At 39.0% G+C, this 22,428-nt stretch overlaps 1 protein-coding gene across 3 annotated transcripts in view; it reads left to right on the top strand.

The window, feature by feature from the left end:
• dachd (dachshund d) overlaps nucleotides 1-22,428 on the top strand; it is a 163,231-nt gene that overhangs the window by 124,915 nt on the left and 15,888 nt on the right. For 2 of the 3 annotated variants that reach the window (XM_077537485.1, XM_077537483.1), the window contains exons 4-6: nucleotides 245-417; nucleotides 1,947-2,112; nucleotides 2,181-2,312. In XM_077537485.1, coding sequence (XP_077393611.1) covers nucleotides 245-417; nucleotides 1,947-2,112; nucleotides 2,181-2,312 — 471 coding nt within the window. The remainder of the gene's footprint in view (nucleotides 1-244; nucleotides 418-1,946; nucleotides 2,113-2,180; nucleotides 2,313-22,428) is intronic. The other variant, XM_077537484.1, reaches the window with a different exon arrangement.

Below are 22,428 nucleotides of genomic sequence, written 5' to 3'. Positions count from 1 at the left end.
CGTTCCTTCTCTATTATTAACGCGTAGTAAAACATTGATGTCTATTATGTTAACATGGAGAATTATTCAATTGCTTCAGCTAAAGTATTATTGGACTTTTTAAGTGGTATTTCAGGCGTGGGAATTGCAGAATTAACAGCATCGGGAAATATCATTCACTGAACTCCGGACGTTTCGCCTCGTGAATATTTTGGCCGTGATACGCATCGTTGACTAACCAACGACCTCATCTTCATCATCGCAGGCCTGGAACTGCCCTTCATGATGATGCCTCACCCGCTCATCCCCGTCAGTCTGCCGCCGGCTTCCGTCACCATGGCCATGAGCCAGATGAACCACCTCAGCACCATCGCCAACATGGCCGCTGCGGCGCAGGGCCAGAGCCTGCCTTCGAGAATGGTCACCTCTGTCATTAAGGTACCTTTTTTTTAGACATTTACATTTATTTAATATTTCAACAATTTTATGCACCCCCACTAATTGAAGCACAGCATTCTGCATGGGTGAATGTGGCCTTTAAGTGCTAACTAACTAGCAGTCAATTCTCCATCCATTCCTGTCTATTTGTGGAATATGAACTAAGCAACAAAATTCACCATCAGTGGTTGGCCATTTTGTCACTTGTTGCAAAGTGAAAATGACATCACAGTTGCTCATAGCTCAGATAATGACCAATCACGGCTCACCTTACTTCTGAGTTTGACTATGTGACATTCGCAAAATGAGCCGTGATTGGTCATTAATTCCGAGCAACTATGATGTCATTTGCAGTCGACAGCAAGTGACAAAATGGCCACCCCCTGAGTCAGATAATAATGGGTGGAAGTTACTGCTTTATTCATATACCTCAAATGCAAGACTCTTTTTACCGCCAAAAAACAACAACAATGCCAGCCGATTTCGAGCAATTTAAACTCATCTTTCAAGGCAAACACAGTGTACTTTTATTACTACATATACAAGGTGGTTACCACGTGAAAGATCACGTTCCATTCATTCATTAGAAAAAAAAATTGTTTCTATCTTATTTTTTTGTGATCACCCTTTGAAAATAGGTACCGTAATGTGAGTGACATTGAGCGAAAATTGAAATGAGAAAAGGATACATTTTCTCCACAACAGTGACTTTGACACTAATATTTTTTGTTTAGTGACACTCTGTGAATTAGGTTTAATGTGACAAAGGCATTGTTCATTCACATCATCCTTGAAAACGTTCTATTTCATCAGATTTTATCAGATTCCGTCATGTTTCATTGTAATTTCATACATCGGCAGCCCATTGAAGAGAGATACAATGCTGCCATCTGCTGGCCATAGTTAGTGGATGTTTTTGATTTCACAACCCATTGACCAGGCAGCGCTGCTTAGACGTTGCATTGCCCATTGATTTAAAATAAATAAATAAATAACACACAAAAAAACGTAGTTGACGTCATTTAATGTTTAATCATCATTGAGTGACTCTAAAAATGTAAATCGCCTGAAATGCACAAATCAACTCATTTCCTGCACTGATAATATTCGTCAACGTATTGACACTGACAGTTTGTAAAAGTTTGCAAACCACTGTAATAACTAACAGATCCATGTAGATGGCGACGTTGCATCACTTTGGATTTGAGATCAGCTCAGCTTTTGAGAAGAAGATAAAGATTAGGTGAAGTGAATCCCAGCTCAATCAGGTGATAGAAAAATGCCAACATGTTACAAGTCAAGTTTAGGCAACTCATACTGGAATAGAGTTCAGTGTTCCCCCCCACTGCTTTATAAGCAGGGGCCACCTAATAAAAAAGTTAGTCTGGAACCATGAATTGAGGGGTTTTATTACTGTACTGTATATTAGTTTGTAATGCAGTGCAAAAATGAGCTAGCCTTAATAAAACGTAAAAATACTTTTTGAACATTACTAATGAAGGCTAATGAATATACTGTATTTATTTTAGGGCTGTGTGTTGTCACTGCAGGGTTTGCAAGAGCGCATCCAGGACAGTCCCTCCCCTGCCCCGTCCTTAGAGGACCACCGAAGGCCCGGCAGTCACCCGTCGTCTCACCGCAGCAGCAGCGTGTCCAGCTCGCCCGCCCACACGGAAAGCTCTTCAGATAGGATACGTACGTCTCCTCGTCAACTCACAATTGCGTTTTTTAAAATGACCGCCCCACAACCTTGTTGTCCACAGCGCCACACCACAACGGCCTGTCCATGAACCAAGCCCTGCTCGGCTTTTCCCCCAACATCCCACCTGGGCCTAAAGAGGGAGACCTGGCCCATGACATGAGCCACGAAGTCAAGAGGATGCATGCAGAAAAAGGTGAGTGTGGTTTTGCAAATTCGTTGCACCCAACATTGTGGACTGATGACGTCAAATGTTATCAGCATTCAAGTTACATACATGCGCATCAAAAGATCATATTTAATACTGTGCAGGCAAGTCTTGAACAACTTGCATTAAAGGGATACTTCACTTATTTAGCCCATTATTTAGCTCACCTGTTTTCTCGGTCTGGTCATGTGACATTTACAAGCTGCGCTGTGATTGTTTACCTGAGCCCTTGTGATGTCATTTTCAGTCGACAGCAAGTTGCAAAATGTGTTTTTAAAGGTACTAATTGTACATGAAAAATAATGAAAATATCAAATTTATTATAGGCAAAATATTAACGTTTGACTGCCAAAAATAGCTAAAAAAGTAAAGTATCTCTTTAAGTATCCACAACTCAATTTGCTAGGTGCTGCTGTTTTGGTTTGCAACATAATTCAAATAGTTTCAAACTATGAAATTATGAAAATAATTATGTCTATGAAAGTCACTTTTTAAAAATTATTTTTCAGACATTTATTGTTGTGAATGAATCGCGTAGAGCAGGGGCCACTATTTGAGGAAATGCAATACACCAAAGTACCGCTTCAAGCTAATTGCTGGACTGCAAGGTGTGAAAGGTCAAAATTGTGTCTGATAACAGAGCTTGTTAAATAAAAATTAAAGGTCAGAAAATTAATCTGAAATTTGATCTTTAAAAAAAAAGTGAAAGGTGATATGAAAAAGGTGTTAATCTTCAAGTCATTATGAAAACATTAAATGCTGCAAGGTAGTTTTCTGTCTTTTTATTAACATTTTCAGTGTTTTTTCTGTACACCCCAAAGAGTGTCTCCTACTTTAATTGATACTGTGTCTCAATTAGTTGCCGGGTGCATCATCAACTTACAACAAATAAAAGCCCCCCTTTTTCTCATCAGGAAAAAAATTGGGTTGTAACTGTAATTATCTCGGTTTATAGACGTGATGGTTTAAGGCTTGACTGCTAATGGCTTAACTGCTAAGCCTATTTGAACTCCATTGCTAACCAAAACAGCACAAATGGAACAGTCTCAGTTGCATTTAGTGTGGAGACTTGCCATTTTGTATTATTATTTCAAAATTGCATTTGTGTGTTAGTGTTTTCCTTACGTTTGCAGTTGACTATGTAAACACTCTGATTGCCTAAATACAGCAAATCATTTTTATTCAACTTTTCAAAACTGTGATTAAAAACTGGATCATGGTGCAAAAGGCGAATTTGTCACTGAATAATGTATCAAACTCGAGTTTAAAATTCAAGTTTAATCAGGTTGTGAGTATCTATGAAGGTGTGCCATTTATGTCGCTGATCTAAATTAGGAGGTGGAGGTCTGCCATTCCGTTACTAAAGTCAATTTAATTGGCATTACCATAAGTTCTCATTCCCATTTGCTTCACACATGGGACGGGATATGTTCAAGAGATGTATCATACAGGCTTGAATAGTTTCATTAATTGCTGGCAACAGTTTTCATTATGAAATGAAAAAAAAGGAAAATGATGTGTAGTCATAGAAAGTGAAGCAAATAATAGATTTGTAGTATTCTCCATTGGTTTAAAGGGAGCACTGTAGGTTGTGATGCCGTGCTGTGGGTGACGCAGGGTGGGGCGAGGTGATAATGATACGAGAACCACTGTGGAAATCATCACCGGGATCCATTTTGCTCCCTGTTGGATAGTCTGACATGGAAATCACTATTAGCCCTTCACTTGCAGCCTGTCAAGCAGTGCATCGGAATAATTAGCAGGATCATGAACACAATTTATGGGTCACCAAAAGTGTGTGTGCAATGTGTGTGTGTGTATTTTGAACAGATCCTCCTTATAGTGAAGTGCTATAAATCTTGGATGACACCATGGATACATGCTATTTTTTTTTTTTTTTTTTATGTCCGACTTTGACCACTGGCCAATACCAGTTAAAAAAAAATAATACGTATGTGCAACTTTCTTAACCACATATGTAATATTGCATTACATATAAGACAAGTTTTTAACTTCTTCCTACACCCTTTGAACATGTAAACCATCACAAATGATTGCTATGAGTTTCTTCATTCTTAAAATTTTTATTTGCTACTTGTTTATGTTTATATGTTTCTATGTTATGTATATATGTTCAATAAACAAGAAAAAAAATACAACACATATTTGAAGGTATATCGGTATATTAAACTTTTTGTGTTGCTACATTTTGCAACACTTTTCATTGGTCATTACCATTTAAACATAATTTAAAAAATGTATTTTGTGTAATAGAATAACAAAAGTTATGGAAAAATTGCATACTATATTCTATAATACTTGTGCATGTAAAAATGATGAAATATATCAGATGTATTTCTTTATTACATTTCAAATATATATATTTTTTTTACATCCTAAAAGATTTTTAAACTGCCACCCGGTGCAACAATTTTTTGGGTATACTACGACTACTATTAATAATAATAATAATGATAATACTAATAATAGCTAAAAACAATAATTTAAAATTTGATGATGGCTTATAGGTGTTTTTTGATTGGTTATGGGCTTTTAAAAAAATAATAAAATATACAGTGAAAAAATAAAAACAGTACATAAATAATATTGTATGGACTTAGATCCGTTTAAATTATTAACCAAAATGTAAAGAAATATAAAACAAATTAAGTTCCACATTCTGGAAGAATATGGATATAGCTTTTGATGAGTGATCACATTTGAAAAGCATGAAGTATTTGTATAATAAAACATGCTGCAGTATTTCAAATTTGTAAAGGCTTTGGTAAATAGATTGATAAAAAAAAAAAAAATTATTTGTAAACAAATTGAGTATTTTAATCATACATTCTCAGCTTCTTGCTTTTGTTCAGACTCAATACAACACGCCTCCATTGAGTTGTGATGTAAGGATGTTGTCCAAGTATGGACTTGGGTCAAGGTTATAGTGAAAGTTAACACACTTTAGTTTTCGATATGATCAGAAAATGGACACAAGGGATCCATAAAAGACGGACCAATGGGATCTAACAATCCAGGAGCAATTCCAACCAGATGACCCTCACACATTTTACACACTCGGTCTTGTCAATTCCTGATATGTCGCCAGACTTTATTAGGATTCTGCTCTCTTCTGAGGTCTTGCACTGTGGAAAAAAAAAAAAATTATTTATTTTTTAGTTTTCATAAAATAACCCATTAATGCAGAGGAGTGCAACCAAATTAGTTAGCAATTTGCTGAGCATGAATTAATGAAGAGAGCTCCTCGCCGCTCGCACAGTTGTAATTTTCATAATAACCCCGGAACCTTTTATTTGGCAGCTTGTTTAGTTTTTTCGTTTGAAGGTTTTCATTAGTCTAATGAGGACTACGCAAGGGCGAGCAGTCAGCACAATTTACATGAGGAAGCTATCATAATAAATGAGGCAATTTGAATAACATGCACAGGTTTATGCAGCGAGATAAGAGAGATGGTTGCCACTGCCGTCCGATACATTAAGAACTAACTAATAACCAAAGTAATTCCAATAAAAGCTTTAAGTGAAGGGAATAAAATTAATGATAGATATAGTGAACTGTAATGATATTACACGATGCAATAGATGAATAAAATAAACCATTGTTCAGGAGTCTTTGTTTATGGCCAGCTTTTTAATTAGGTCGCCGTTCGTCACGTCGGTTTGTTTAGAGATAACATTCCGATGGTTTAATGATATCGCCCCCACTTGTTTGATCTTTACGATCCTGGCCGAGTGTTCAATTAATCTCGTGCGCAGCGGGAAGGCCGGAGAAGGGACTCCGTTTAAATAGGAGTCCCGAAAAGATGCTGCAATGTCATCTACACAGTGGCGGGACAAAGGCTGTTTGTTGTCAAGCCTTTTTCCGAAGTTGTGTCACCTCGTGCAGACGAGCCAGATGGTCCGAGGTTGTTGGTTTTTTTCTGACTTTCCTCCAAAAAAAAAAAAATCCTGGATGAAAAAAAAAACAAAAAACGGGGAGAGTGAGATTAGATGGCTTTTAAAGTATAAAGCTCTCGCATCTCACATGTGACTAATTGAACAGCTTCAAACGGAAAGAAAAAAAAAATCTTCCTACAAGCCTCTGTCTCGTGAAAACAGCAGGTAGCCTCGACAAACAAGGGGGGTGGGGTGGGGGGGCGGGGGGGGGGTTGGGTGTATTTGAAAGCCTTTGGCTGTAAAACTCACTCCGGACATCAAACGGCTTGACATTGTTTCATTTCTTTGGGAGAGAGTGTTTGAAATGCCAGCCATATGCATGTACGTCGGACCATACGTGTAAATACCATGTGGTGGGGGAAATGTTTTGCCATCTTCAAGAGTTGCTAAAACGCCAGACAGGATTATTTGGTTTAGTCGCTGTGGTTGGTATCAGGGCTAAGCTAGATTAACGAGCTAAAAACTGCATACCGTTATTTTTATTTTTATTTTTTTTTTGTTTTCATGAGTGCATTCCTTACCTTTGGAGCAGAAAAAGGTGTGACTGATGGTTTTTGGGAGACAAAACTGGCTGTGTGATTATTACATAGCATTATCCAGATAATGCTATACATTATATTTTGGTTTTAAAGCTAATACTAAATAATAACTGAGAAGCACTGCTTTATATAAAACTGACTCTGGACATTATACAACTTAACGTAATTTTCTGTCTCTAAAATATTGTGATAACATAATATGTCACATTTTTGTTGTAAGTTTGGTGTAAGGACTTGCAAGCAATAAATAAAGCAAAAATACTGTGAACATAAAATTGAAAAAACAGTCATTGCTAGCTTTAAAGGGCCATGACGCAGCATTCAGAGTTTTTGCACATTTGCGACCCCTCTGGTGAAACGCGGAATGGACGCCAGCGACGCGCACGGCCAGGATCATAGAAGCTTTTTGGATCAGTGATCATGGCGCCATGGCACACTAATGTGCCAGGAGAGATCATCTGGGATGCCAAGGAAAAGTATCCAATTTCACTTCATTTGACCAAACCAAAATTAGTATTTATTAATTTCAAATGCATCTTTGTCCATCTATCTATGCCAGCGATGTATAGTGACTGGCAGTACAATTAAACTATTTTATTAGAAGACATAAGGTACAGTGAAACTGTTTATCCACCTGTTGCAATTCTTACAACAGAATAACCACTGACTGAACCACACCAAAGGAGAAAACCAACTAGAGGTCCATCCATCCATCCATCCATCCATCCATTCATTTTCTTAACCGCTTGCTCCTCACAAGGGTCGCAGGGGGTGTTGGAGCCTATCCCAGCTGGCTTTGGGCAGTAGGCGGGGTACACCCTGAACTGGTTGCCAGCCAATCGCAGTAGAGATCCATTAAAAAAAAAAAAAAAAATAGTGGAGTAAAAATTAGTGTGTTAATTTAAAGTTCCTTTTATGACACTATTTTTTAACGTGCAATTAATAGCCGCCCCTTACTTGGAAAACCTTTCATTGGAGGAATTCCAGTTGCAATGCAGCAGACACAGACGCATCAAAATTTAGCAGTAATAGAATAATGCATATAATAATGCATATACTGTATTTGTGGAGACTAGGGTCAAGTTGTATTATACAATTTTAAAAATGTGCAGAATTTCACAAGTTATTTCATGTTAAAGATTAGATAGCTCTTAATATGAAAAGAAACATGCACTGAGCTGTCACCAATGTCTTACAAATGCAGATGCCATCTAGTGGCAGAAAAAAATGACCTCAACACAAATTATTATTATTTAATTATTTAAATGAATTATTATTATTAATTTACTTGATCAATAACTAAAAGATGCAGCCATATTTCTACTTAATATTTTTTGTTCAGTTTTATGTTAACAAGAGTATGAAAACTTGTTAAAAATATTGCACATTTTATTGTACATTTAGATATATATCAAATTAGTGATTAATTGTGAGTTAACTATTGAAGTCATGAGATTAATTACGATTGAAAATGTTAATTACCTGACACCCCTAAAAAAATAAAAAATAAAGCCTGCTAGTGTGAAAGCACTTGAATATAACTAATCTAAAACATGTCCCATTTGAAAAGCGGCTTGAGATCATTTTAGTTGTGCAAACAAATTTTGGCGCTTGCTCATTCATCTCCGCAGCCACCGATGATTCCTTTGATTGCCGACGTGTTTTTCCTGACGCTCCATATTTAGCGAGGCCTCCGCGCACTGCCTCGTGTGCATCTCTGCACTGGCTGAGTAAAGCACTTGTTCATTTGCACTGAAGGGTAACATGAAACAGGCCCGAGCCTCCTGATGGACAGGCAGATTTCACCTTCGCCAGTGAATGATAATGCATTATTAAATTTGCCTCTCTGCTCACGAGATACACTTAGCTGACCACAGCATATTTATCTCCCCATCCGATGCTCTCCGTCTTGGCAGGAGAGAGCATTCTGTCACTTTTGAGGCATTTCAAAGATTAAAAAGAACCTCTCTCTTTTCAACGTCCCTAAAAGCATCCCCCCCACCACCACCACCCACCTGAGTGAAATGTGATTAGCAGGGAGATGGTGTCACGCGATGGAACATTCATGAGCGGAGAACAAATATCCAAATGAACTCCCGCGTCCCCACACTTGCACCATCAGCATTCTTGCTCACATGGTGCAAGAAGAAATTTGATTGATCCTCTATTGAATTATTTTTTTCTGCACTCTTTCATTTCAACGGCACGCACTGACAAGTTGTTTGATCACAAAGCATTATTGTCTGCCAAGTCACATTTCAGGGGCTCTGATGGCTAATGATCTCGCCTCCTCCGACCGACAAAAAAAAATGAAAAGTCAGGTAGTCAGCACCCCGTTTGAAGATGCGAGCGCCAAGGACACTGGGAGGACCCAACACAACACACAGCATTAAAGTCAGCATAGATGAAGTGAAGGAGCTGAACACGTCAAACTTTTAATGATAGGCATAGAGTCAATGTCAGAAAAATACGGAGCCCCTCTGGTGTCAGGGTCTGAATTTTTCATTTATTTTTTGCTAATCTGTACCCACAGTTTAGTAATCTGTACCCACAGTTTAACAATCTGTACCCGCAGTTTAGTCAACCGTACCCACGGTTGACTAAACCATACCCACGGTTTCGCACTTCTGTGGCGTTATGTAATACGCATGCGCACGCAACGTTCGAGTGGTTGCTTGACAGCAGTATTAGCAGCGAACGGCTGCTTTTTTTTTTAATCCTAAACTGTAGACTAGTTTTGGCAGCTTAACGATGCATTCGGATGAATGGATGACGGAAAGATGAAGTATCTTTACCCAAGTATGGCATATTTATTGCGGAGCACAACAAAACACGTCTGTATTTCAACAGCCTTCAGGCTTAATACGGAAGTAAAAGAAAGATAAAAGAAAAGTGTTCGAGCACCTCACAGTGGCACAAGCGCAACATTACACATCAACTGAATACAGAAGTCTACAGTTTAAGATGAAAAGAAGCAATGTCAATTGTTTTTTTGAGGCCATCGGCATCCTGCCCTGCGCTCTGTAGTTAGTTTGTCTATAAACTCTGTTTCCCAACTCCGCACCGCACCGGACTATTGGCCTCATTGACATTGGGATGAATGGCGGGTTACATTTTGAACTGGCTAGTCAAATGCTAGGCACCTAACGACAAAGAACCATTCACACCTATGGACAAGTTAGTCTTTAATGAAACTAACATATTTGGAAAGTGAGATTACCCTAGCCAAGATTCAAACCTGAGACCTCTTGACTGTGAGGCAGACACTAACCACTATCTCACTGTGCTGCTTTTTTTCAACGTGCGCAACCAGAGTGATCTAGTTTTACTATTGGGAAAGTCATTCCCCATACAGAATTTGGCAAAACTAACAAATTGGACCCACCAAAAATAGTCCACGCAAAAATACATTTTCATAAAATTAATACATTTTTAAACTGTTGTTGTTGCGTTAGAGTGCACTAAGAACACTAATCTTTTTTTCTTTTTTTTTCCTGAATGAAGCTCAAAAACACCGGGGGTAAACTTTAATGGTATCTGTTCAACTCTGATACATTAACAAACATTCCAGTCTGCAACGCATTTATCTTATTTATCTAGATTCTAGTCGACGCTCGTGCATCTCTCAACAAACTGTTTTTAACAACCTTTTTTTATTATTATTCTTATTGTTATCCTTGCTCCCTGAGAGCACACAAGGTGAGTTTTACATATCTGAGCATCTGCTATTATGCAGATCGCGGCAGCACGTTCCCATCCCGACGCCCTTGGACAACAGCATTAAGCAATTATGAAGATTATGTACAATGCCGGAAAATTTGCGATTCAAAACAATACATATCTTGGCGGCGGCGACTGTTGCGGACAGATAAGGTTGACCCTGAATATGTATTTCTGTACTTTTGGAGATGTTCTTGCAGGGGTGGGGGTCTTTTTTGTATAATTTAATATTTGCATGTAAACAGTAATTAAGGGATGCCGCCGACACGCTGAGGCCAGAGCTTGCCAAGGTAAACAGCGAGCGGCCCCGCTCGTTCGCAGCGCTCCCGTCCTGTTTACAGACTCGCGAGTGGCGCTCCTCGTTGGCAGCGCTCGTAAAAAAAACAGCGGCGATGCGATGCCGGGAGCGCAGCGCGGCCTCTCTTATCGTCTGGCAGTCTGCTCGATAGCCGACTTGAGGACATTGTGAGTCAAACCTCTAAATTTTCACTCTGCGATAATTACGCGGCTATACTCGAGCTTTTATATCCTTCCACCACGAAAGTAAATCATTCCTAATAAAGAAAGGAAGAATAGGGGGCGGGTGCTCGAAAAGTGCTTCAGGACTAATTTTCTTCACTCCCTCCCTTCCTTCTCTCTATTCTGATTTTTTTTTTTCCATGAAAGCCTTTTTCCTCAGTATTCCAGTCACCTTGACTTTGCAGCTGCCGCCTTATAGAGTGTGTTGCTTATCCATTCTAACCCCAGTCTGTCAATTAGGTGTTTGAAAATTAATCTCTTTAGCTGCAAATACCGTGCCAGCTTTTCTTGAGCGTCTGCAAATGAAGTGTTATTAATTCGCACGAGCAAAGCCGGTGTTATGAATAATGTTATCAAAACAGATTTCCGCGCGTTTAACACGTCGCCGCGATTAAAAGGGCCCCTTAAGTATTTTTATAACTGTGAAACGACTAATGGATTTGCATCCGTCTTTGCAAAGTGTTGCTCTAAGCTAGTCCTTTTCAAGTCCCCGCTTCTTCTTTTTCTGCTTCTTTTTGTTCGTGTCTTCATCATCGTCGTTAAAAAGCAAGCCAAGTAGAGTACAAGTATGGATTAGTGCCAGCACCAGCAGAGCTGCTCCCAGTGGATTCCGGAACCAGGCAAAGGCATGTCGTAGCAAAGACAGTTACTGTGAGGCTATCTGTCCACTGCTAATACTTATACTTGTTCCATTTAAAAAAAAAAAGAAAAAAGATAATTATGAGGGATTTGCCTCTCTTGTTCACAAGTTGATAAAAATATGCCTATTACATTACCATACCCAACTTTGTCATGGGCACATGTGACATGTAGGAGATGGGTATGAAGTTGTACTCCCCTTAAGTCGTAGTGCATCAAATGGAACCAAATCAAATCCTTCCACTTAAAAAAATGTACTGTTGTTAAATCACATCGCACGTATCAAGATATATATCCAATCATCTTTTTTTGAGCAGACTCATATTTAAAAGATGGCACTGAAAGATGACGGTGAAATAATTTTCATGCAATTCGGAATTTGATCAAAGTCTGACCCCTTGTATTACATAATTTATTTATATATGTAATTTTTTTTTTACATTCAAATGCAGTTGTACATTTTGTGATTTTTTTTTTACTTGTTTATGACACATTTTGATCTTTGCTTGAATTCTCATGGTGAAGTTACAAGATGTAAGTAGATCACAAACAAAACATACAACTGAAACTTGAACAAGCTTTTGAATCGATCTGATTGGTTGTAGCAAGTAAAGGACTAAAGAATGACGTCACTTAGGCCCAGACATCACCTAAAGGATTAAAGATTGACATCACATAGCCTAAAACTAGTTGAAATTAGATGATGGTTATATGATCCATCAGTTACATCAGTACAAAACAGACACTTGACCTCACGGTCGTGAACCCAACCCAACAGGTCATGAACTCAAACTTAACCCTGGCGTGACCCCAGACATGACACAAAATAGTCGGGGGGGGGGGGGGGGGTTCTACAGATGCAATTGAAGTTATAAATTCAGGATTTTGGAGGAGGCCAGGTTGTTTTTTTCTTCTTCTTTTTTTACATTTTACCACATTTTTCAGGTAATGTACTGATTATGATAATCAAATGAAAACTTTTCGAGATATGGGTGAGGTGGAAGATGTACAAGTTTGTAACTTAAAAGTCAAACACTGCTGAGTTCGTGCAATTCAAATGTTCTAAAGAAGTTTTCAGAAAACCCACGACTCTCCTCGCCAGTCCTTGGTCTACGTCCCACGACCTCAGCTTCATCAAAAGATGAACTTGCTTCTTCCTTGGCATTTGTGACAGCAAAGGTTTACGGGAATTGCGTGACATTCAAAGCATACCACTAAGGCTAATACGTCTGTTAAAAAAAAACTGACAATTACGGAGGATTTCCTCTCTTGTTTGTTTGTCCCGAATGCTTCATTATTATCATCAATGTGTAATTGCCGCTTGTGTTGCTCGTATTTCGGCGGCGCTATCGGGTACATACAGGACTCCCCAGTCACCTTCCGCGTTAAGCCGCACGAGGAGGCGCTCTAATGAATTCATAAATGCCAAACAAAAGGCAAAGTAAACAAAGAGTGAGGAATAAATGGCTGGATGATTAGTGGGTCACGCAGAGATTAGCGGCGTATACAGTACAAATGATCCCCTTCGGAAATGGGAATGAGTCAGGCAAAATGGCCAATCAATTTTAATCTCTCGGTTTCTTGTGTCAATAAACGGTCGGCCGCCATCTAAATCACTGCTTCAATAAACAGTGGAATGTTGTTGTTAGCTCGACCTCAGATGTTCCACTGTAATTCTTCGTTCCTTTTGTAGTGTTATCTTGCAGACAGTTACAGATCACAGTTAAAGCCTTTTTGCTAACTTCTCGCCACAAAACGGCCACCTTTTATCGAGGCTCGCTTTAAGAGTTCGTCGGAAAAGGCGGAAACAAAAAAAAAAAAAGTCCCGCACGCTTTTATGCAGTCATCACAGTCGGCCGAGCCTGTAATCCTCGTAGGTCCGATAATGACACAGCCCCCTGCATTTATTACACGGCGGATAGGAGGGAGGCAAAATGCTGACTTTGAACAAATGAACACTCTGACCTTTATGCAATAAATATGACACGGGCCGCATAAAAAGACAAGATATCTTCCTCCCAGTTGGAAGTCAACGCCGATCCCTCGTTACCATCCCTCTCTCGCTCTTTCGCACGTCGTTGCTGTTTAGTTCTGACTGAGCGAATGATGAAACACGCTTGTATCCTCCGCCTTTAAACGCACGCTACTAAAGTTCAATTTGTAGCTCATAATCTGCTCTTATTAGTAGCGCCACACCTCATATACACGCAGGAACACAAGGGTGGATCGTTGTCTGTACGGCGGTGTTCATGCATGATTAGATTCTTTAAGTTGATTCTAATTGGGCCTTCTCCCGCCACTTAACGCAATAATGCGCTTTATGCTTGCATGCAAATTAACATTGTCATCTGTTGAGTGCACATCTCTTTTGATGCTGTGGCCAGATCTATGCCATTATTGTCAATATATGAACACGTTCATTGGATAATTTTGCCAAAGTTGTGGCATATGAATTTACAGAATTCATGAGTTCCCCCAGGAAACTTGCCTAGCCTGGTGCTTAGGGACAGACTGGGGACAAAATTCACCCTTAGAAAGTATTCATCAGCAGGGGACGGTGAGGCTACCTTGTATCTATTTGTTCACAAGGCTATTGAAAGTGGAAGTCAAACTTAAACATTTCTTGACAATAAGATGTTATATGTGACCTCACTAGTCTAAACATTGCATTCTAATTGATATTACATTTGTGGAATATGAGTTATTGTGAAGCAAAATCCAGCCCTTTTTTTTATCCATCTCAGGGGAGCGGCCATTTTGCCACTAGTTTTTCGATTGAAGATGGCATCAATGTTCCTCAGGTCTCAGATAACAACCAATCACAGCTCAGCTTCAGAAAACAGGTGAACTGTGATTGGTCATTGCCTAAGCCCTGTTGGATACAAATTTTGAAAGATTTTGCTTCTTAAAATCATATCCCACTAACACAATATCAACCAGAATATCATATTTAGACTGTTACATTGTGAGGTTGGATCCCAAAAGCGCAGACACAAATAAGATTTTAACTCTTTATTCGTGTAACATCGAGAGGGGTAGAACAAACTTGACTAGACGAGAACCAATGAGAATGCATCGAGAATCACAAGACACCAAGCTCCCTTGTGCTGCCTTGTGCTGTGGAGATGCACAGAGTAACCGAGGTAATAATCCGCCAAACACACACTTCTCAGTTTGGCTTAAATTGACAGTCAATTAATCGGATTGGCTCTGTCTAGACATGTGGGTAACAGGACTGACATGGAATTATCTGACTGGCTGTTGACCAATTAAAGGGATTAAAGATTCTTGACATCACATAGCTCCTGACATCACATCACGTTTTTCCAGTTGAAACCAGATGATGGTTACATCAGTTCAAAACAGACACTTGACCTCACTGTCATGACCCAAACATAACCCTTGCATGACCCAAACTTAACCCTGGCATGACCCAGTCATGACAGACTAGTGGGGCTGCATAGAACATTTTATTGTAAAAAAAATACAAATAAAAATATGTTGGGTTTACTTCCCATTTGAAAGGTTTGGATGTATTTTTTTGTAGAAGTTGTTTATGGAAAATCTTTAACATATAAACAATGTGCTAAATCCTCTTTGTAGATTTGGGGGCGGATGATGAATGGAAAGTGTCGAATCATATTTGTCGTTCGTTGATGGGGAGATTTATATTAATTGGTGAGTTCGATGTGGTGTACTTAGCCTGGCATGGGGGCATGAAAAACGTGGTGACACGCCAGACCTAGAAACATTATCGGCGTTCACTGAAAAAGTCTACTTAGTGTGACATGTTAACTATGTAAAGTGTGGCGCTAAACAATCGTCGAAAACATGTTTTATAACATCATACAGACACCACACAGGAAGGCCGGATTCAAGTTTTGAACGATGAACTTCAGAATTGTAAAGCCCATTGTGCTGGCTGTCTACAAGCAACCTGCAAATAGTATCATCAAAGTTTTAGCAACTTAAAGCATCAAAACAAAAGTCAAGTTTTCAAAAAATGCCTGTGTGTGTATGGACAGCTTCCTGTTAGCGTCTTTTGTCACGTCCCTGACACCGAAAGATTTATTGTTATGTCCATCTGCGACTCTTTCTTCATGCGGCCTTGAGGATACGATTCAATTTATTATTAAGGCAAAAGCAATGGAGTCGTCACTTTCAGGTTGTGGCGAGACAGAGAGTGGGGGAGAGAGGGAGGGGGAGGCAACAGTCGGAATGGGTTATTAATGGAAAGGCACGGCCATAGGGCAGTTGAGATTTAATGATATCCAACGAGAAAAATATGAGGGTGTCACTCTCCAAAAAGTCACGCTAAATGTCAACATTTTAAGGTGGGCCGCCGCTAATTTAATGCCCGTGCACAGTAATGTTTTGGAGAGCATTTAGGAAAACACGGCCCAGTGGCCAGCCTGATTATCCCGCTCACCTTCTCTCCTCCCTCTCTCTAAATGGCTTTGTGCACCAAGCGATTTCATCTCTAAGCGATAGGAGGGGGGGGTGGGAAACAAAAAACACGGCGTTTTGATTTTCACGCTGCGATAAGAGAGTGAGTGCCAAATGTTACCTGTTAATCGAGCCCAATCCCGACCGGGGGCCCTTGACTTTGTCCCCCAGCAGGGATGAGGCAAACTCTCATTTTCCTCTCTCCGTGATGAAAAGGAAATTAGTTTCAATGTGATGAGGCCACATTAGTGTGTGTGTGTGCCCGTGTGTGTGTGTGTTTAAGGACGGTGTGTTTGTGTTGATTTTTGCATACATTCATCAGTGTGTTTACTTTGTTCATTTTGCAAGTGAAGCAGAACTTTTTCAGCTAAGGACCAATCTGGAAATTGGATTTCTTCCGGGCATCTATACGTACTAAAATACAACATTATAAACGTACAGTCAACCCCCACAATTCCCCGGGGAGAGGCAGGAGGCTCATCAATATCATACTAGCATAATAAACACGCTACCACAACTTGATGTACACAAGAGGTATTAAGTCATACACTTACCTTTTGGCAAATACATATAAAAATAAATACTACGGAATACAGGAAAATTGTAACAGCAATGTGGACGACACAAACTATTAGTGGCATTAGTGACTATTAGAAGCAGAAGCATACTTTCAGTTTCACGATTTCGAAAGAAGCATTTATCTTCGTTGAAGGACACTCATTGGACGTTGGATCGTTGTAATTTGATTTGTGAGGATTATTTTGATTTAAAAATAGGGCCCGACCGATATGCATTTTTTTAGACTGAGGCCGATACCGATTATTGGCAGAAAAAAAAATATACCGATTAACGATTAATCTGCCGATTATTTAATAATTCCTATTCAATGGATGCCACTTACGCACAAACTTTCGCTATTAAGATTCTGACAAGGCCATATAAAAAAAAATCATGAAGTATACAAGGTTATTGTATAGATTTATTTGTCAATAACAAAACGATTCTCACTTGTTTACAACGGCTGTAAAGCATTGACCTTTTATATATTTTCATCTTGTGTTTTCACAAGTCTTGCGACTTACTGGGCTAACCTGGGACCTCGGGGATTGTATTTCGTGCCGTGTCATGTGGAAATGTGTTAAGAAAAAAAATAATCCCTTAGAATCTTGCATCTTTGAATTTTGAGAAAAAAGTCTTTGAATACTTGAAATATCAACTTTATAATATATTGAAAGGACATGATAAAATAAAAATAAGAAAGTGAAATATGAAAAGAATAAGCAAAAATAATAGCAGCTGAAAAAACAGTAAGAACAAATACTGACTGTGAGTTTTTGGCCTCTTTGGGGCAGTGTGGTGCAGTGGATCCATTGGGGTACACACTTAAAGTGAGTACAGAAGAAAGTTGCAATTGAATTCTATTAAAATAAATAGTTTTTCACACAATGGTATTGAATTTGTGCCTTTGCGTCATGTTATCTCTGAAGGTATATGTTCCCACAAGATTTGTGCGTGGATATTCACCATTTGACGGAAAAACACTCCCGAAGTCCATGTAACTTTCTGTTAGCATTTGCTAACTTCCTGTTAGCGCTAAGCTAGAGATGTTTTAAAAACAAAGCATATTTTGTATTTAAATATAGAGTGCATGTAATTCTTAACAATGTGTATTTAGTTTTACAGTTAACTGCAACTGCGGTGTCATTCAACAGCTTAAAGGATGCTTAGGGATAACAGAATCACCAGAATAACATGCGCTACACACTAGCTAGTTCCTCATGATATGTAAGCAAAATGGTGCATTGAGGGTACTTTCACAGTGTCGGAAATTTAGGTTTCAATAATTGGTGGCCGATTAATCGGCTGGGCCCTATTTGAAAATGTGATAAAAATGTTGTTTGAATACTATAACAATATGCCCGGTGTGTATGCTAGGTATGTTTGTATGTCACAGGCAAAAACAATAGTATGGAAGCGCTGTATTAAATGCCTGCTGTTCAGAATTGTCAATAGTAAGTAGAGCCAAGTATGTACTATATAATGTCGGGCAGTGCTACTCGGTTTGACATTTGATTAGCATTGTTGCTCATATCCATCCATTTAGACGGGTCATCCAGTTGAGTCTACTTAGCCTGAAAGACGCTTTCAAGTGCAGACAGCGATTGCAAGATAAGCAAGCCTCATGTTTTTTTAAGTGCTCAAATTGCATGCAACTTCTCTTTCCTGCCTGCATCGCTTGCACTTGCAGCGGCAGACACATGATTCCCCTTGACAAGATTTTCCAAATCCATTGCTTTTAAGTGCAGGTGGAATCAGCGCCGCGTTAGCCGCTAATGGCTGTCCAAGAGGTCATAACTGGTCCATTTGAAAGGAGGAGGTTCTGGGGCTAGGCAAATCCAATGTAATTGTGCAGTGAGGAGTCTGTGCTGACAAGCTGCTGCTTTTTTTAAGCTTCTCCTGCTGAGAGGAGCGGCGCTCGCAAGGACAAAAGCTTCACCTGTCAATATATCATTCTGACTGGGCCAGCCCAGTGTACCTTTGCCCTGTCTCTCTCTCTTGCTCTTGTCACTATTTCAATCATTCCGTTCTTGTGCCGTCGCCATCTATGCATCCATCTCCTCTCTGCCTTTTTAGCTATCCTCCTCCACCTCCTCTTTTTTCCCTCTCTTTCTTTGTCTGTCTTTCCTCCTCACCTCCCTCTTCCCCGCTTCAACAATGTCCTGAGGGAGTCGCTTTCAAACACAGGAACCAGAAACATATGGCACATTTTCAACTCCCAAGGTCAATTACAGCTATTTATCCCGAGATTGCGGCTAAATTTCCCAAGGTTTTCCTCCTCTGGCTTTGCCGCAGATTGCGATGTGTGTCTGTCAGGGTAAAAAAAAAAAAAAAAAAAGATAGGCCTCTTTAATGCATATTGTTGCCTTGCCTACTGTACATAGCACTTTGCGTGTACTGTATTATTATTTATTTATTTTTATTTCCAAGTGTTTGTGTACGTATATATTATTTTATTTCATTCTGTTTTTAACAATGTAAGGTCCAATTGCAGTAAATATTTTATATTGCACTACTTTACTTTTTTCACTTTTTATATATACATTTCTGCTGATTATTTTTTATTGTTAGAAATATAAGATTGAAGATCAACTTCCAACAAACATTTAATAACATAACATACTTACACATATTTACTTTGTGGTTTTTTTGGGGTTTTTTTTTGCATTTAATATGCTGTATATATTTTTATATTTATTTTGTTAACGTGCAAAATTTAGTAGTAGTAAAATTACTGTTAAAATTATTATTATTATTATTATTATTATTATTATTATTATTATTATTATTATTATTATTATTATTATTATTATTATGTGGCACAATTTTAATAACCTATACATTGTCCCCACATCCAAATTAGATATATCATATATATTAAATGTGGTCATTAAAATTATTATTATTATTATTATTCTTATTATTCTTATTATTATTATTATTATTATTATTATTATTATTATTATCATTTCTCTCTCTCTCTCTTTTTTTTTTTTTTAGCAGTATTCAAGTGTGGCAAAATTTTAATAACCTATACATTGTCCCCTCAGCCAAATTATAAATATGATATATATTAAATGTGGTCACATTTTTTTATCTCTTTTATTTATTTATTATTATTTACTTATTTACAGTTTAAAATGTAAACAATATATAAATACATAAACACAACTACACATATGTGATTTTATAGTTATAGAAGCATAAATGTAATTCAATGGTTTTCCGTGTTTCATTATAATATTGTTTTAATTTATGGTCCAAGATCCCACTTGCCACACAAATATAATCACATGTAAATTGGACACAAACCCCTCCAAGTGATTCACATTTATAAATTTATTATATATATTTTTTTTGTATGTATTTATAGTCAAGTCAATGGCTGGGCTGGTTTTAGCAGCACAACAGCGGAGGAGTGAGAAAATTAACTGGATAGGTAATTCATCACTGCTTGCACGCTGTCAAGGACTCCCTCTGCAGCTATTCAAAGCAGGAAGATGGAGAAAGGAGGGAGTTATGGAGGCTGCGGTGAAGGTGTTTAAATTACGGTGTTTCATTCACAATGCATTGTATTTACAGCGTCCCCGTTTTTATTTGTGGCTCCTATTATCCGGCGAAACAGTTGTGCGTGAAATGTTATTGGTGACAGGAAAGGGGAGGAGGAGCTGGGGGGTGCAGGGGTGACCTGCCCGTTTTTGCAGACGGTATTTCACAGCGTCGGGCCTGGACGCCGCCGCCACCATCACAGCTGCTGTTGGCAGCCTCGCCAGCCCCGCAGAAATATCACCTGGAAGCAGAGCGCTCTGTTCCGGCGGGCTCGCTGTAATTAAGTTGAAGACTGCGCTCGTGAAGCGATTGTGAGGAATAAACACGCCAGCGCTTGCCAGAGTTTACATCCAAGAATTGTGAGCTGAATGGAAGACGATGTGGATCTGCTGGGTTATACATTCAACTTCCATTAAGACGTTTCCTGTTTTCATCACATTTTATTTGCCCGATTTTTTTTTCCCCCTTCTCGTGGTGGAAATGTTATCTGACAAGAGGCGCTTGTACGCTCGTCGGAGTCTGTCGAACAAAACGCGCTGTTTGCTTTTCCCACGGCGTGACAGGTTGTTTCCCCGTCGCAACAAAGCCATCAAATATTCTGTGTGATCCAACATTGTGTCGAGCTGGGGGTGCCGGCGGAAGCCTGATGCCGGAGTTTGTTAAAGCAATGATTTATGATTAATGCCAGCTCGGAATAAGGACGACAAAGTGCCACCGGTACGAATCAATTACTAAGCTCGCTCTCCCAGAGGTCCGCTAACGTCCCTCGTTGACATGGTGATTTTATCGGGGGTGGGCGACGGCTATATCAACCTGAGCGCCGGCCAACTCGAGGCGTTTTGATCTTTCATTAGGTGTTTTATGGAGATGAAATGGGGCTTTCATCTTACTCTAAGAGACGTTTATTTCGCACACAGCACAAGGCGGATATCGTTGCTGGGGGGCACCAAACGTCATCGCCTTAACGGACATTTCCACTTTTTGGAACCCAAAACAGTTCCCAGTTGGGATTGGATCCAAAGTCAACTCTATATGTGCCCTGCGACTGATTGAGGCCAGAGTGTTGTCTGCACCTGTCATTCTACATAGTTTGATGTTCTTGCAATCATTTGGCAGTCTATATGTCAATCACTAAAGTAGAACCAGTAAGGGATTGCGATTCGGAAAGGAAGAAATCATCGCAAGACCAGATGTCTTCTTCTGGGACTTGTGTTGTCTTCCCCTACATTCACTTTCATTTCTGCTTAAGTCGGCCTCATCATTTTTCACAGCGCCAAAGATTGGTCATTGTCATGGATTAGCTACTGTAAATGCTTATAGATTTCCAGATTTAGATTTTATCTGGCTCAGCCAATCAACCTGACCAACCTTGAAGGAGCAATGTGTACCCCCTTAAGGTGTATTGCACAAATAACTACCTACTAAAGTCCCACATTCTAACAGTATCATAACTCTGTCTCTTCAAAGGAAAGAATTGTTGGAAAAGGAAATTAAACCGAAGCTATTCAAATTCTTCTTTCGTAAGATTGGCCCAGTAATTGGTAGCGATTCCCGTTTTTTTCTAAAATGTGACAGATTTGACGGATGTCAATGTCCCTATGTCCCAAACCACTTGCATGGGCGATGTCCGTAAAATTTTAAATTTCGTGTCGTAAGATCATAATGAATAAATATACCAATTTTCATCCAATTCTGAGATGGTCAGGTTAAATTTGTCATTTTTTGGAGGGGTGATTTCAACCAGAATGACCATAAGCTTTATTTGCCTTTGTCAGAATGCTCATCTCAGTCATATAATGCAAAAAAAAAAAAAAAAAGTTATCCCACAAAATAGCAACATTTGTAGAGCTTCTTTGAGAAAAAAAGGAGAACATGGCAAATACTGATACATAAGAACCTGCATTTTCCAAGAAAGAATGTATTTCAGGTGTATTTCACAGATAATATGGGTAGTGGTACTTATGGTAATGGTTTATAGCTAGTTGACTCGCATACACCAAATCTGCTCTGCTTAATATGTCACTACAGGCTCGTGAATGGCCCAGTGAAGCCAACAAAGCTGCTACAGCGCATGAGTTCAAACTCCCTGCATTTAAAAAATGAGCTTTTGGAATTCTATGCAAGAAAAACAATATTACCCCAAGATTAGACCGGCTAGTTGAAAATAAGCAAGTACAG

The sequence above is a fragment of the Festucalex cinctus genome, chromosome 11 (assembly GCF_051991245.1).
Source record: "Festucalex cinctus isolate MCC-2025b chromosome 11, RoL_Fcin_1.0, whole genome shotgun sequence".
NCBI classification, from domain to species: domain Eukaryota; kingdom Metazoa; phylum Chordata; class Actinopteri; order Syngnathiformes; family Syngnathidae; genus Festucalex; species Festucalex cinctus.
This window is presented reverse-complemented; position numbering and strand designations above follow the sequence as displayed.